This window comes from Leptosomus discolor, chromosome 13 (assembly GCF_034619465.1).
Source record: "Leptosomus discolor isolate bLepDis1 chromosome 13, bLepDis1.hap2, whole genome shotgun sequence".
Taxonomy (NCBI): Eukaryota; Metazoa; Chordata; class Aves; order Leptosomiformes; family Leptosomidae; genus Leptosomus; species Leptosomus discolor.
The window spans coordinates 20,435,970-20,453,534 of NC_141403.1; the positions used below are offsets into that span (position 1 = coordinate 20,435,970).

General features: G+C 40.9%; 1 protein-coding gene across 2 annotated transcripts in view; it reads left to right on the forward strand.

The window, feature by feature from the left end:
* Window positions 1-17,565, forward strand: part of LAMA3 (laminin subunit alpha 3) — a 114,378-nt gene that overhangs the window by 56,325 nt on the left and 40,488 nt on the right. For both annotated transcript variants that reach the window (XM_086472719.1, XM_086472720.1), the window contains 13 exons: window positions 619-727; window positions 2,923-3,020; window positions 5,226-5,391; window positions 5,774-5,900; window positions 5,991-6,130; window positions 6,510-6,625; window positions 7,153-7,364; window positions 8,191-8,395; window positions 10,791-10,935; window positions 11,694-11,834; window positions 13,237-13,401; window positions 16,141-16,242; window positions 17,198-17,281. In XM_086472719.1, coding sequence (XP_086328845.1) covers window positions 619-727; window positions 2,923-3,020; window positions 5,226-5,391; window positions 5,774-5,900; window positions 5,991-6,130; window positions 6,510-6,625; window positions 7,153-7,364; window positions 8,191-8,395; window positions 10,791-10,935; window positions 11,694-11,834; window positions 13,237-13,401; window positions 16,141-16,242; window positions 17,198-17,281 — 1,810 coding nt within the window. The remainder of the gene's footprint in view (window positions 1-618; window positions 728-2,922; window positions 3,021-5,225; window positions 5,392-5,773; window positions 5,901-5,990; window positions 6,131-6,509; window positions 6,626-7,152; window positions 7,365-8,190; window positions 8,396-10,790; window positions 10,936-11,693; window positions 11,835-13,236; window positions 13,402-16,140; window positions 16,243-17,197; window positions 17,282-17,565) is intronic.

Genomic DNA, 17,565 nt, shown 5'->3' on the forward strand with positions numbered 1-17,565 from the left:
CCTCTTGGTATATATTTGTCTTTACCAAAGATGCGCAGCCAATTGGAGGTAGTCAGTGGGAGGCACACCTACAATTTTTCACTTCTATTGAAGAGTACCTCGGTGTACAGAATAGCTTCCTAAAAATCAAGACTTGGCCAGCTGCCGTTATGCGCTTGAGAGCTGCTGATCCACACCATCAATGGTGCGTGGCAGCCGGGGGAAGCAGCAGCTGGTGCATGGTGGCCCCTCAAGGAGCGCAGCCCGGGCGCAGAGCAGTAGTTACATGCCACGTCACAGCGCTTGGGAACCTCTGCAGGTAGCGTGTATGTGGATCTGACTGCTCGCATCCTGCTGAGAGCAGGAGCTCAAATGGAGACCTGAGCTGAGGTCTGGAGGTCGGGGCTCTGGGTTGGTTAACCCACAAAGGACAAGCAGTGTTTTGCGCGTGGTACATCCTTTGTTTCACTAGTGAGGACACTGCGTGTTCACCGGTGGCCAAAGGTGGTTGTTACCATGCGGCAGGACAGCTGGGCACCCGTGGGGAGGCTAGCCAAAAGCCAGGCAGCTGAGCCAGGCGGTGGCCTAAACGGCATGGCAATGCCAGCGACTCATTTTTAATCCTGCTTTCTGTCTCAGTTTCCTTTGTCGCAGCGTTGTAGTTGACGGCAGGAATCGCATTGCAGCCTATGACCTTCTAGCAGATACAAAGATACATCTTAAGGCTTTATCAGTTAATTTTCTTCTGGTAAGTTGCCGGTTTCCCTTTTGTAATATTTGTTCCCTGAGTGGGTAAAGAGAGATAGTTTTCTCCCCATGTTCACAGGCTGTATGGTAATGTGTGAAATGATGTACATTAGATGCTTGAAGATGTTTCTTTATATATACTCAGAGAATACTGAGGCAAACTTCATCCGTTTCAAAGGTAAACAGGAATTTGCCTTCCTTGGCAAGGATTTTTCCTACTCTTTTGTGCTTTATTTCATTCCCTTCTCTCTTCTACATGTAAACTTTTAATGAAAAAATTTCCGGTAGCTTTTATACTTCATCTTTTTATTTTCCTTATCTTTTTTAAAATCCTCAAAACCCATGTGCGAGTTTCCTGGTCTCTTACAAAGTTCAGGTAATAAATGCATTCATTTCAGGTAATAAATGTATTCATTAGTCGCCTAACTTTTAAATACTTTGACTAAAAAGCCTTCGCTGCCCTCTTCTGGCCACACCAGGAATACATTTTTCTGGACACTGAATTTTCTTCTATGTTGTTTCTGTTTTCCGTTTTAGAAACACAAAGTGAGTTCATTAAAATCTAGCGTTGAAACCCAGCTATAAACAGAGAGTAGTTTTGTGGAACTATAAGGATTAACAACTGATACATGCTTTCTTCATGAGGAGTGTTCAGTGTGAATAAATACCATTTAAATTTTCTGTTAGCTCCCTGCAACAATTGCTGTGCCAACAAGATCCATATCCAAAAGACTGTCTGTATTTCCACACGTGGAAGTCTCTTGTGCTAAGAATCTCTGCATTTTTATTTCTAAATTCTAGTTTTCATTCTCTGAATAACTTGCTGGAAGATAAATTTCAATATTCTCCTGAGATACAGGAAATATTTTGCTATGTTAAATGTAAAGCCTGCACTTAGCAAAAGTTAGGAAGAAGGGGGAAAAGAAGAGCTTCTGGTATATAGACATTAATGGCAGCAGCTTTGGACCCTGGTGTGATCCTGTTGTCATGTAGACTGGAGAGGCAAGGGGGAACCACTCCCAACGCTAGAATTCAGAAACCTGGTCTCAGTAAAGGGTAGATGGGGTTCTTGAGGTCAGCTGTCAAGAGAGGCTCCTGCAGCTTGATAGTCTTTATCTCATACTGAGCAAACAAGCTGTCTAAACGCAGACCGTGTTTCACACTAACTCTTTAGCCACTCCTGAAGTGCAGTTCAAAGCTTCAGAGTCTGGCCTCGTTCTGCTGCAATGGGCTGGAGCCCTGTGGGTCATTACACGCAGGACAGGCACAGTGTTTGCTGCCCAGGAAAAGGAAAAGGATATTCTAGCACTCTGCCTTCTAGCTTATAAAGGGTTTCTAGTCCCTGCTCGCTACTGCTAAAACACAAGCTGAGCTCCTTTAGGACCTGCTGTTAAACTGAATCACTTTGCACATTAATGAATTCTCTCTATGCAGTTTTTATTTATACTAACACGTGGTGCTAGTTATCTTACTGCTTATCAGGCATTTTCGTTTCCTTTTCAGGTAGTTCATGCACAAGTTTTGTAACCTGCACTTTTGTATTTTTTAAGTCCAGGTAATATATTTTACTAGTGCAAACTGTTGTGTCTACCCACAAGCCTTCCCTTATGTCCTTACCACCATGGCTACAGCAGGACTACCACAGCTTCATTTGCTCATCTCTGGTTTTAGTTTAAAAAAACCCAAACCATATGAGTCTCGCTGGCTTTTTAAAAAAGTTCTGAATCTATTGGGAGAAATCCTGGTATCATTGAAACTCACTCCTATGGACTTTGTGTGAGCAAGTGCTTGTGCCTGCGTTTTAGAAGGCCTAGGAATTCTCCCAGGGTCCAAAAGTCTCTAACACCGCAGATGAGGGCTTTTCCCTCCCACCTCTGTACGCTCCTTGTCTGGCTTCTGACCCTGCGAGCTGGTCTTCTGTCATTCTCGTTGCCATATGTATACTTACATTTTAGTTTATTTAACTTCTGAATAGCCAACATTCCCCTGAGAAGGACAGGAAAATCGTATTTGACACTGAGGTGTTCAGGTGCAGGCAGGTAAAGGGATCCAAAATCTTGTGGGAAGTCCATGACAGATCATGGCTTTAGTCTCAGGTCTCCCGATGCTAAAATTAGGCCTCATCCTTCCCATTCAGGCCTGGCCTTGTTATTTATGATATTAATTGCTAATTGTGCCTTGTGCTTATTTTTTCAGCACAAGGTTTGTATTATATCAGCTGAAGACTTTTCTCCAGAATATGTGGATCCTAAAGTACAGTGCATAGCTGCTTACAGGAGCACTCGTGATGGAAGGTAACTTGCTTGGTTTTATCCCTTGTATTTTCTGAAGAGGACCTGGAAAGTCAGACTAAATGGGATTTTAATTCTTTTGAATGAACCTTTGCTCAGTGACTCACAGGGGATTTGTAGGCCACTTTTGCCAAGTAGTATTTGGAAAAAAGCTGAACTGTTAGTGCTAATCTAAACAGTCTTTGTGCAGGATTTTGTTAGTACTAACCTCTTCCTGGCCCATCTGAACTGCTGAGTGCTGATGCATTAGAAAACATGCATGTTTCACACACCATCCAGTATCGTAGGTATCCAGGCTGGAGAAACATTGCTACTTTGGTGGCCTGAAATGCTTACTGCTCCGTCTGGAGTTTCATTCTGCACGTTAACTACTGCAGCTGTTCCAAAATGGCTTTAATTCGTCATTAGATAGAGGATGTGACTGCCCTTTCAGGTACAAATCCACCAGCTCAACTTGGCAGCATCAAAATACTCAACATGTAATCCCCCACTTCATAAACAAGCCATTCCCTTGTCCATCTCATAGTGGGGCCCGTATGGTAGATGTGCCCTCGGCATTCACCCCGCACAGCGACAGCAGGTGATCCCTCTTCTCCATTATACTTGTACAGGACCAGTATAGAGCGCTCACATACAGCTTGGTTCACCCAGGTCAATGGCTTTTTTTCTTGCTTTGTTTGGGTTCTGCAGAGCACTTGCTCTGTCCTGTTGAAGCTCTTCCCCTCTCCATATGTTTTATTCTTTGGGCCAGAGAGGAACTATCACTGCAGCTTTCAAATTAGGGAGCCCCACATTTCGGTTCCTGTTCCACTCCCCAGGACATCCCTCGTGATGTTACTCATAAGGCTTTCTTCCTGCTGATCTGGCAATTGGAAAAGGAAAAGTAAATGTCACGTGCAGGGCTTCAGAGGCAGAAATTGCTGGTGAATAGGTCTAATAGTTTTCCAGACGGTAGCTTCTAATATAATGGTTGAATTGAAATAGAAAGCAGAAAAATCTGGATAGTAAATTGGATAAAAGCATGTGACTGTACTTGGCTTCCAAGCATGCATAGCACTGAATCGCAGCGTTAGTTCTCCTGCTTGGAGTGTTACAGCTGAGAGCAGCTTTCTAAGACTGAAGATACTTGTCCTTCCACCAAAGGTATTTTACATTCCTGGGCCTTTATATTCAGAGTAAAATGAGGGAAAGAGGCTGGGTGAAAACATGATTAAAATAAGGGTAATGTAGAAATTTGTACCTCTTACTTTGGTTTTGTGGGGTTTTTTTATTCTCTTGTTGCATTTGTATAGTTTACTGTATGTTTACATTCTGTTATTAAGACCATTATCTAGCAGCATTTTTGCTTTCCTGAAAGTGTTCAGTGTTCACCAAGTTGAAAGATGCAGAGTCTTGGCTCAGTTTAGCAGCAGTGTAAGTGTATGCTGCACATGATTTCCCACACAGACCTGGCAAATACATCTCAATGCTGGCCCTGAAACATACTTGCCATTCCAGTTCTGGGCCTGTCTTGAGCAAAGATTACGAGAAGTGAACAATGAACAAATACTAGCAGGAAACCCCCAAAAACATTTTCTCCTGCAGTCTTGGAAAATACTTCTCTCAATTGAGTTCTTCAGAATTAAATATGCCAAGGAAGAAATAGTTAAACACAGCAGTGAATGAATAAGGATGCTTTCAAGGAGCACCGTTATTTATTTTGGCTCGAATTCTACAAATATTTGAGTGTATACTTAACTTCTAAATACTTAAGTAATCCCGTTGACTTCAGTGGGAAAACTTGCATGTTTAAAGGATACACCTATGTAAATATTTGCAGAACTGAGAATTCAGTATTAGTACAGATTCTGGTGAACATAACTGACTGGATTAACTAAAATTTATTTATTTATTTAACACTCTTGGTTCCCTTAGTTTTCATCTTCCTTAGCAAACTCTTTCCCTTAAAACTGTTCAGGTTATGGAAATTTTGAGTGAATAAAGGCAGCTAATGTACATTTTCCCCTTTGTGAGTTAAATCTGTACCTCTTGTTTTCATCAACTTGCTGATCATTTACATAAGATCCAAAGAGTAACAGGGGCTACTATTGCATTATTAATTGTAATACAGTGTAATATAATGACTTTTGTGAGTCGACTGCTTTTGCTTTTGTGATGCTTAAGAAATTCTCCTGGCCTCAGGAGTAACCACTATAATTCTGTGTTTAGTGCAACATGCATTCCCTCAGTGTATGAAACTCCACCAGCAGCTTTGGTTTTAGATGCGATCAAGGATGGGAAAATTTCCGAAGTACGGAGAAATATCCTCTTTGATCCACTGAGTGCCCCTTTACCTTCTGACTCAGTTAATGGAGTCACCTTGACATCGTTACAGGTATCTCATATTTTGAAAATTTGTTTCCTATGTCACAAAGTATGTTCTTAGTGAAGTTAAATAGATGACACACTTTAAGAGAATCGGAACTGAATGATATGGTGTGATCAAAATGTTGCAGACTGAGTAAGCCGCAAAGACCATATACAGAAAGGAAACAAAAATGTCAGCTTCTTTCTAAACTGCAGAAGAACTTTAGGTGTGCTTGGCGTGCAAACAGATAGGAGCATGCAGCTGTAATGCCGTGTTCTTTGAAGATGTTTAACTTGCTGAGGGGTGCTAAGCCCCCTCTCTTTCGTTGCGGGTAGGTGGCACAGAGCTTATAAACCCAAGGATATTTCACGAAGCAAATACGCCATCAGAGCTGTTCTTGTTTCTGCAGAACCAGATTACCCTGAGTGGCAGAGTGCCCCGCGTGGGCAGATACGTGTTTGTGGTACATTTTTATCAGCCAGCACACCCAGTGTTCCCTGTGCAAGTGCGTGTGGATGCGGGGCACGTGTGGTCAGGTAAGCATCTGAATTGGGTCTAAACCCATTCCTTTCTCAGCATTTTGGCCCATGAAGTATTTGTTGGCATAACGTTTTTTTTTCTTCGAGGTTCCTTCAATGCTTCCTTCTGCCCTCATACCTCTGGGTGTCGGGATCAGGTGATTGCAGAAAATCAAATTGAGCTTGACATCTCTGAACCCGAGGTCTCTGTTACAGTGATGATACCTGACGGGAGAATGCTGGTTCTGGTATGTTTATTACATGAATGTACTTAGAAATGTTATTAGTTTCACCATTCATTAGAGATAGATGCCAAGATGAAAGCCAAAAAGAAAGAATTTGTCTTTTTAATGTTGTGGTTCAGATTTTTAGGATCTTGTGCACTGCTTCAGTTTTATTTTAAATTTGAAGATACTATAGACTTTTTATTGTACGCTGCTTGTACCATCACAACTCTAGGGGGAAGATAAGAAGTAGTATATTTTCCTTTTTTTTTCAGTTAAAATGTTACGGCTTTTGAGAAAATCCAGAATGCATAATGAAGCAGTGTTTAAACATACAAATGCCTTAGCTTGTGTCTTTTGCTTTTCTCTGAAATGTACAATTTAGCTTTCTTGTTGTTTTAAGGAAAATGTCTTAGTTGTTCCAGCAGACAACTACAGTTACAAAATTCTCGACGCAAAGACAGTGGACAAATCATTTGATTTTATCAACCGCTGTGGAGGAAACAGTTTTTATATTGAGTAAGCATCGCTTTCTAAAAAAATGGATGTTGTCAACAAGCTGGGAATTAATATTACTTTTACTCTGTATTGAAGACATATGTATAAAATCCACATAAATGTGCTACATTTAAACGCTTTTCAGCTTATGCTGGCCCATTAAATTTCCATGAGTCATTTTTCCATTACTTTCTATTATAAATGAAATTTAAAGGTAGAGCTTTATTGCTCACAGTACAAAAGAGGGAAATCTCTTTCACTTTTCTGTCTTTGGTATTTCAATCTTTGGTATTTGGTATTTTCCTTGGCATGTCTGAACTGATATGACTAATATACACACTTTCTTTGAAAAAAATCTCCTACTTGCATGTTCAAAGCCATTCACCACTGATTTAATTAAAGCGTATCCTTGCATGTATACTGATGCCATCCTTGTTGCAAAGAACTGTTTGAAAGACAGGACCCTAATTTACTGAACCACTGCAAAGCGCACTCATAACAATTCCCAAGTGCCAGTACTTACACGGTTTATGTTTCAATTTAAACAGCCCAGAAGGATCATCAGCCTTCTGTAAGGACTCTGTAAGGTCACTGGTGGCTTTCTACAACAACGGAGCCCTGCCATGTAATTGCCATAGCGCGGGTGCCACGAGCCCTGCGTGCAGCCCCCTGGGAGGACAGTGTACCTGCAGACCTAATGTCATCGGTCGTCAGTGCAGCCGATGCCAGACTGGCTACTACGGATTCCCATTCTGCAAGTGTAAGTACATGCTCAGACTTACTCAGCACCTGACCTGCCCTTTTATGTAATCCTCTGGTGTTGCTGCATAGGTACTGCAGCCTCACTTTTCTTTATAGGGCTTGATCTTGTGAGAGGCTGGTTGAGCCGTCTTAGATTTAGCGTAGCCTAGCTTTCAGTTTAAGGGAGAGGTAACCCCGTTCCCTTAAAGCACACCTAGTTCATGATGAAGCGTGCCTTCGCCTGTCTTGTCTGATCAGATGTAGTAGACTTACAGTTAAACTGGTTAAAATCCATATTCCTACTCTTTCAGTCAAACGGATGTGTCTGCACTGACTGCTCCATCATTTCTAGGTTATTACTGTTGTATCCCAGTTTATGCGTTCAAGATTTTCCATAGATAGTCAGAGACATAGTATTCTTAATTCTTCGTATTCTGTTGTTATCTTAATCAACAGATTTATAGATTACACCAATGGTGCTCAGCTGCCTTCCCAGATATTACACTTGATGTTTATAAACATTGCTTTGTAAAAGTGGTGCCCTTAACAGCAAAATTGTTTGTCGTTTTATCCTTGGCAGCTTTGGGAAGTGATTAGTAATGCCTTTGGTGAAGTTAAGCAACCAGTCCATGGAAAAGAGCCAGGCACTAAAGCTACTCTTTGAAACTACTGTTAGTCACGTGGTTGTTTTCCGTGACCCTGATCTTAAACATAGTGAAAGAGAGAAAAGAATTGTGTCTTCTGTACATAAAGGTCGTGTGTGTTTCTTTCGTATGCAAGTTCAGTAAGAGCTGGTCGTTGTAAGTTGAGATGTGATTGATTTGTAGAACATTTTCTTGACCTAGTATGCAACTGCGGGCAGCGTCTTTGTGATGACATGACTGGTCAATGCATTTGCCCTCCGCGAACTGTGAAACCAAAATGTGAAGTGTGCGAGAAACATTACTTCAGCTATCACCCTCTTGCTGGCTGTGAGAGCTGCAACTGCTCCGAAAGAGGAGTCGTCAATGTGTCAAGCCCAGAATGTGAAAAAAGCAACGGGCAATGCAAGTAAGTTTGGGTTATGTGCGTTATAAACAGTGCACGAGTGGTTTGCTTCACCGTTCTTTTCGGGTATTTGGAGGGGATATGGGAAACTTTGGTGATGGTGAGCAGGGATTTCAGCAGTGCTTGGCGACAGTGAGGACTCAGCTGTTTCAGAGACCCCTGCGATGTTTTAGTGGAAACTTGGCTTATGCAGGTAATTTTATTTGCGATTCCTGGGCTTGCATTCTGTTTGCCAGTGCCGTGCCGCGTCACTTGTGGTAAGTCACCAAATCTCTGTCCAGCTTATATGACTTAGCCAATGTCAGTTCGTAGCAGACCTGAATCAGAGCTCCTGACTTCTGAACACGTACATCATTTGTAATGGAAAGTTGGAGCCATAGGTGGTAACTGCCCTTACTGTTATGCCTTCTGCATGGCATATGCTTATTTTCTGAACTCAGCATGCTGAGATGAGAATAAATTCTTTAGTTTTATTCTGTTGTTTATGCCCTCTGAAATAGGTGTAGCATACAGCCACGACCGTAGGGAATGATCTTAAATTCAGATACTGTCATATTAGTATAGTTGAACATTTCTGTTATTTCCTTGGGGAGTTCAAGTCCTTAAATAGCAAGTGCAAATACCTGGTAGCCAGTAGGTTGTGCAAGGCTGGGATTAGTTCAGTTTGATTGGTTTGGCTACGTTAGGGTCCTAGCAAAGAGAAATTTGTCCTTCCTGCTCTGCCATTGAGCCTGTAGATATGACAGAGCAGTAATTTTCAGAGAATGCTCATACTATTACCCAAATTTAAATTCTTTTCTGAAGCCCGTGCTTTTCATATGAGGTGGATAATTGTCTAATCCCAAGAGCAAAACAGGAATCTGTTTTCATATTTAGAAGTCAGGGTTCAGGGTTAAAGTGTAGCATATTCTGTGTCTCCTGACGCACTCTCAATCTGGTTAATCTCTGCTTTCATTTTCCCCATAGAATACAAAACAAAATCAAAATAAATACTATGCAAAACCAAATCAAATAAATAATTCAGTCAAATAAAATCTCATACTTCAAAGGTGGGTTTAGCATATTTCTACTCATGTAAAATTGAGGATAATTTTTGCAGAAATAGTCACATTTTTCCATTTCAGTGAAAAGCTGTATTGCCTGATTATAATGGTGATATTTTTCATGTACAGCCTAACTGGAAATATCAAAGAAATGACAGTTTATTGGTAAAAAATTCTGAAGCAAAATTTGACATTTAGCAAAATACTTTTGGACTGATTGCTGAAGTATATAGCTAACTACTACATTCTGATTAATACTTTTCCTTCTGTGAATTACGTGAAGTTCAAAGTCCCCATCTAGCTCCAGTTATCTTTGTGTGGAGGTAATCTATTCAGAGAGACTATGAGAAACCTCACCCGTTGTTTGGTGAATTGAGTAATTGCTTTCGTGTCTTACATGAAGTGCAGTCTACCTTGTCCGTGTACCTTACCTGCTTGTTTCCATTAAATTCATGTGCACACACATGGATGTGCTGCTGAGAGACAAAAGAACTCCACCAGCTTACTGAGACTTTAAAAATCATCACAACTAAAATGTAAGGATGTGGAGATGTGGTGGTGGCAGGCGTTCTTTATCAAGGGATCCTTACTCTCTTGAAACCTGCTTTGCGCCGGTCCGTACAGGTTACCAGCATAGATGGGAGGAAGAGGGATCATCAGACCCACATTTTCACTAGTTCTATCAGACTGTGCCAGTTTGTTGTAACGGTAGGATGAAGTAGCTGCTGCCACAGAAAGATGTTCTCTCTTATCTTAAGCCTTGTTTGTAGTTTGGAGTAGTTTGATGGTTTTGCATCTGCTGTACTTCACCTAAACAAATTCAGGCATTTCGGCCTTCACTGTGAGCGAAGTGGATTTTATCCTTTGTGAATAGTTGTGAACTAACCCAAGCCTTGTGGCAGGTTGAAGTCCCCATAATTATTCATATGCCTGAGATTCTCCACCTTTTTGTTAGCAAGCGAGTGCCTTGAGTAATGCCCAGTCACATCCTCCAGCTATAGATCTGCTTCCAGCTCCGCTTACCTGTGTGCAACATCCATGTTTCACACCTTGGTATATAGAGAGGGTAGTTCTGCCCTGCAAGCACTGAACAGCCGCAGAAGTCTAATTCTATTGTGAGCGTTTATAACCTTTAAAATCAAATCCATTCCCAGTCAGTTCCATGGCCATCTCACCTTTCAAATCTGAGAACAATACCAAGCTGCTGCTGGTTCTCCATGGAAATCATGAAGTTGTGTCATAAAGCCGTGCAATCACTTCAAAGTTCCACCTGTCTTTTGTTTTAATCTTCCCTTCCTCACTCCATTCCTGCCTCCCCTGTTGACTCCCTCCTCTGTGTGTGTTTGTTGATAAAGATGCAAACCAGGAATAAAAGGACGGCAGTGTGATCAGTGTGCTCCTGGTACTTACGGTTTCCCAAACTGCGTGCCATGTAACTGCAACAGAGGTGGAACAGAACCAGATGTTTGCGATCCCCAGACAGGAATTTGTCTCTGCAAGGTCAGATACATCAAATCACTTCTGCGCTCGCATGCATCGTTTGCACATCGGGGACTGTTTTGTATTTAATGGGGTGAATGAAGTGAGTTTATCATGAAGTTTTCAGTAAAAATTAAGTGCAGCTGTACAAAACCATCACACCTCGCAGTGTGTGCGCACCAGTTAAATGCCATTTTTTAATGAGTTCAATATCTGTCAGTTGTACAGGCTTTGCAGATGTTACAGAGCTGCAGAGTGGATGTCCATTGACTCACTGAAGCAGTCTGTACCCTCGCAGATCCACTTTATGCAGCTGCATCGCGGCTTTTGGATGTTAACAAGGTCCCGTGCTTTTTTTAGCCATATTGTGTCAGTTGACATTTCACCGCATCATTATATCCAGGAAATCTTCTTTTGTTCTGATCTGCGTAATTAAATGTGATAAATGTGAACTTTCACAAGTGGCCTTTTATATTGTAGGTTTGGAAAAGCCAGCAGGAGGGTTTTGGCAGGGAAGTTGCCAGCTGTCTCTGACTAATATTTATTACTCAGAGGTTCACTTTATAAACTGAAAAGACAGCTCATAACTAAGATAGTCTCAAAGAAGTCAGTTTTGTTTGCATTTGGAATATGGTGTATCCAGACAATCGCACGTTTTCATTTGTGTTTCCATACGTTTAAATAAATATTCTTTCAGAAGGTTTGATGTATGTGCAGGAGGTTTTGGAGGCCTAACCAAAATGAAAGTGCTGAGATTTCTTTTAACTATGCCTTAACAGAAGAATGTTGAAGGTGCAGAATGTGATACTTGCCGACCAGGATCCTTTTATCTGGACCCTTCTAATCCCAGGGGATGCACGTCTTGCTTTTGTTTTGGGGCAACCAGCAACTGTCGCAGCACAAATCATCGTAGAACCAAGGTGTATCAAATAGTTTTTTCTTTGCTATCATGAACCAATATTTATTCCATTAAGGAAATGCCGTATTTCTTCCAAAATTGAAAATATGTTTTATTATTTTCTAAGGATGAGAAATAATTCTGCAAGAAACAGTGCAGATTTAGTGCAGCCTTCTTAAGACTGAGGTGTAGTCTGAAAATGCCTTTCAGCAGAAATGGCCCTTTTCACCTTTTGTTTGCAAATCACTAGTTAGACTGAAGTCGAGCTGGTCCTCTATTTATCTTCAGACAGTAGTTCGTCATTAGAGTCAATGGTCTCCTTCAAGATGCTTCGTTAAGCACGTGTCATTTTACGTGTCTATATCATAGATGCATTTTGAAACCTAAGAAATCTGTGACAGATTCTACAGAGATTGTAAAAATTGTCTTTCTTCCCTCCCTATAAAAAAGACATGACATCAATTGTGGGAAAAGAAGAAGATAGATTTTTAGTAGCATAAACGAATGGTAAGATGGCTGAAAACTGAAAATAAAAGCAACAACTGGCCTGAAACAATTCGAGAGAAAGAAAAGAGAGCAGCAGAGTCCTAGAATGATGGATGAGGAGTTTAGTTTAGGCTTAGACTTAGACTAGATGCAATCCAGTGTGCCAAATTGTGGCACTTCACTGTTTACAAGCAAAGGATAAAAATCTGGCCTCGGTGAAGTCAGTAGCAAACTTCCATTTGCTCTAGGAAAATTTGCTCTAGAGATTACTTGTCCTCACCAAAGATTGGCTTTGAAAACATGTCTATCTTTTTGTTTTATTCTCTGGCCAGCCAAGAGAACCAGCCAACCCACCACAGAACTGTTCTGGTACATATGCATTATGCTTTCTTTCCCCCAGCATAATGATAAATGTAAGGTCTTTCATGAAACAACAGCCCTGAACATAAAACGTGCATTAAAGAGACAGAATATAAGGCTACATTGCCTGCCTCTCCAAAGTGTCCTGCCACATCCCCTCCCTCCCGGTTAACCTGCCACAACAGGTCCTCACTCCGTCTTTTTGGTTATTGCCCTTGGTTTGATTTTAGAATGAACTTAAAAAAGCACCTCCAAACTATATCCTTGGGCTTGTGTACGCAATTCCTAGTCCCCTCTGGAAGGGTTATGTCTTCACGTGACTAAAGGTAGAATTTAGTCAGGAGGTGACAACCCAAATGCCTGCATCCCAAGTAGCTGTGACACATCTGTCCCACTTACGCTCTATTTTGGGGGCTTGCAACATCCATTGCACAAAGACTTTAGCCTGGCTCTGAGGGGGCTGAATTTCATGCTAAGGGAATTATAGAGACCTAAACAATTTATCCTCATTATTTGTTGTTGGTAAAGTTTGATAAAGGATGAGACAAGCTTTTATTTCCTTTATGTGTTTTCATTAGTTTGTGGACATGAGGAACTGGCGCTTGGAGGCAGTGGATGAAAATATTGACATTCCAGTCACTTTCAATCCAGTCAGTAATAGTGTAGTGGCTGATGTTCAAGAATTGCCTGCTTCAGTGCATAGTTTGTACTGGAAAGCACCACCGTCTTACCTGGGAGAGAAGGTAAATGACACCTAACTCATCTCTTTTAACAACACCTATTCAATTTTTGCCAGCATTGTTGATAAAGAGTCACATTGTTTTTCTTAGATACGTTTCTCTGTCTTCCCTCATGAGATTTTTATCTTTCTTACCTGTCATGCCAGGAATCATAACTTTTTACTTCTGAGTACAACGTTAAAATTGTAACCAATAAAATAGAATTAAACATCTTGCACGGTGCCAGGGAGGTCTTTGTGTGAACAGCATGGTCAGGAGCTATGTTTCAGGGAGCTGGTACCTTCAGCCGCTTTTCTGAAACCCAGAACAGTTAGAGCTTGCTGATGTGCCTGAATATCCTTTAGACTCCCTAGAGTATCTCCTGGGAAGATTTCCCAAAGAATAAAAAGTGATTACATGCTCAGTGGCACACAAGAAAAGCAACCTTTTGCTTTCGGTATGTTGCTTGGGAAGAGCAACAACGCCAGATTTTCTAACCTTTGTGTTCTTTGACCCGCTTGCTGCTCTTTCTGCTCACGCATGGGAGCAGTTGTTTGCCCAAGGTTAGTACCCATCAGCGTTTCAGCCTGGGAGTCACACAGACCAGGGGGACTTTGCTAGTGCTGGCTTGCAGGCCCAGAGCCCCGGGTTCTCCCTCTTTGGAACTCTGACAGTGTCGATAGCTGCTAGCCAGCTGTAGGACACACCGGGTTTTCAGATGCAATCCTGCTGTCACACGAGTGAAAATACACGGGATAGACACCGGAGCATGGTGTACAATTTTTGAAGTTCCTCTTAGTCCTCTCGGTCCTCATTTTGAAGAGGGATCTCTCAGGTGAACAGCAGGTTTAGTCAGGGTGCTTTTTGTTGATGTTACAGAGGCCTCTGTTTCAATGTCTACAAATGATTTTTCTAAAAGATTTCATGTTAAAGCGTATGTTATCTACTACAGTGTTAAACCAAAAGGACTTCTGTTGTTCCCATAATAAAACATAAAGGAGGCAATAACGCTTTTTAAAGACAGCTATTAAGAACACAGCTACGAGGTTTATGTTGCATGACACAGTATCTAACCGGGCATGCCGTAGCTTGCTTTTATTTACAGTGACAACACTGTAAATAAAACAGTTCTACTTTTGGACCTGCTGTTACTGTACACTATGTGTAAGTGTATATTTTAGCACAGGCGATATTGCAGTAGTGAAAGTGTCCCCCAGAACGCTCTCTTGCTGCTAGTTGTACAAGCTCATAAATTTACCAGTTATTCACGTTACTGTATTCTGAAAATTCCAGGTTTCGGTCTAGTTCCAGTGATAGCACCACTTTCGGAAAATGTGAACAAGATCACTCCAGACATTTTTCAGTATGATGAGGTCATAAATATTGTTTTGCTTTATCTTAAACCTTTTAACTAGTTTCACTGGAACATTAATATTTAGCAGAGTATATTTTCTTTCCTCTCCCTATCTTTTGTTTACAAAGTTAAAAGGGAATCAAGTGTAAAATCTACAGCAGTGCAGAAACTAACAGTCATTGAGAAATTCAGATCACATTGTCCCTGTTTTCTGCTCTTTTGTATTTTAGCATTCTATTTACTAGACCACTCTCAATGTTAGAAAATAAATACTGTACGTATAGAATACAGAGGGTAGTTTATAACACCAATATTTTCCCATTTCAAAAACCATTTCATTAAAAAAGCAGTCACATAACAGCCTGTCATATGGTGCAGTCCTAAAATGTGTGTTAAACAGGAAATTAGTTCTAAGTTTAATTTTCTTGTATTTTTGAAAAAAAAAAAAAAATTGTCTACGCAGGGTTGCGGAACACTGACACTTGACAGAGCAGTTCTTCCTCCTGGGTCAAAACCAAGGATAAGCTATGAGGGCAAACAGCAAGGGCTGCAAAACAAAGTAGTATATCTGTGGCTAAACACCTGATTTCAGCTAGTACCCACAAACCTTCCTTCTAGGCTCGTCTTGGAACAAAAGCTGTCTAGGCTGTGCCTGGAGCTTCCTTTCCTCTCAATATGTTTTGAACTGAGTCACTCGTACACAACCCAGGGAAGCTGTTTGTCAGATGATCCAAACATACTGGCCTAAGTCTTTGTTCTGGGCAGCAGCATTTGTGTTTGGTTGGGTTTGAGGCTGCCGGTGGTCAGCTGTAGTTGAGCCAAAAGAAGTGTGGTTTCAGCTCAACCTACAGCAACAGTCTGTTTACACCAGAGCTGATAGCAGTAGAAGTCCTGTCCTCCAGAAGGTGGAGCAAAGATTTCCGGATCAGATTCGTGTTTGTAGTAAGTTTAGAAAATGCTGGTCTATGAAGGCTTAAACGTGCTTAGTGTGACTTCCCCTTTTTATCCATGGCTGCTCCTGGGGTTCACTACCACTTTTCATTGTCAGTCTGACATCTGCTCTTGATGAGGCAAGTCTGTTCTGTAGGGTCAGGGGAAGAACAACATTTACGTGCACATCTGAGTTCTCCATGACACAGATGGTGTGATCCCAGGTATGAAAAACCCCCACCCCGATGCAGGTAACCTTGCAGAGAACAGTAACTGCTCCAAGTGATGTCAGATACACAAAGTAAACAAAACAGAAAGTAATTCCTTCCAAGCAACACGTATTTTCATATTTTGTCTAAAGAACAGAGTAAATATGTTATTTACAGTGCTGGAAGATGGGCGAAACCTGAACACAAAGTTACATGAATATCAAGCAGTAGTGCAGTAAAATATCTCTGGTCTTGTGCGTTTCTTTACAGCTTTCTTCATATGGTGGCTTCCTGAGTTACCAAGTGAAATCTTTTGGCTTACCTAGTGAAGGCATGGTTCTTCTGGATAAGAGACCTGATGTACAACTAACAGTAAGTTTTGAAATATGTTTTTTCTTTCAAGCAATGCCAATACCGTGATTTTTTTTTTCTATTGCCTGACAACTGTGGCAAATTTTGCTCCTATACTGTGCTTAACTTTTATAGCAACTTGCTAGGTTTCTATAAAAGTGATTTTACTGCATTTTGCTCAAAGCCATCAACACACCTATCTTTGTTGCCAAAGTAATATTAATCATAACTGACTTGAGAGCAAATAAAACGATAAAACAGGATTTTTGCTGTAAAATGCACCTGTGGAAAAAAATTAATTAATGCCTTGCACACTTGTCAACAAGTATGGCCTCAACTCTGCAAAATATGCCCTGGGTTCCATGTGTAAATAATCTCATTTTCTGTGAGAATTTTCTTCAGCATAAAATTAAGCATAATTATAAGGCTTCAAGGGACTGAAGTACAAATGTGTTTAGGTTAACAGTTTTTTAACTTAACCACTTTAGGGACAAAATGGAAATCTTTTACTGTTTATTGAAATTCCCAAGGGGGTGTTTTTTTTTCTTCAGGTCAGAAATACTAATTCAGTATTCTAGGATTCTTACTGGGAAACGTGCCTCAAAGTACTACAGTAGTATCCAAAGCTGTTTGTGCACCAGGATGGAAAGGAGAGCGTGTGAAAATGCAAAACCATTTTTACTCAAGAGTAATAACTAGTTCCTGTGAAAGTTGTTCAGCATTAATTTAATTTTCTTGGTGTTTTATTTGAAAGCAATGTTGTTAATAGGCAAAAGCAGTGAAACCCCTGCTGACACTAGAACACAGTGCTTGCTGTACCACTTCGCTGACAAAATGGCATACTGTTTTCCTAGGATTACTTACTTTCTAACCCACAAAGAACAGGATTACTGTGCTTCACCAAATTTTATTGTGTCTGAACACTTTACCATAAAAAGTAGTGGAACAGCAATGTTATATCCTGCTTCTCACATAGGGCCAGCGAATGAAAGTTGTTTATATGGATCCCAGCAACCCACTGCCTGACCGTCAATATTATGGCCGTGTGCAGCTAGTTGAGGTAAGAAATGAAAACAGAAAGGCCTTCCCTTTTCTTCCAGTGGCACATGAAAAGTACACAGGTAATATGTGCAGAAATTCCAAATACCTGTTAATGTTAATGAATGTAAACTTAAATACTGTAGACCTAAAATATAAACAACACTTTTTCTCTCTCTTTACTGTCACGTTGGACATAGGTTCTGGTTCATGCCGCCTAATTTTAGCACCTCTAAGTTACGCATCTTGTCCAATGTAGCCCTTAGCACTCCCTCCAAGGCCAGCGGAGTAATACTGAATCAGTCA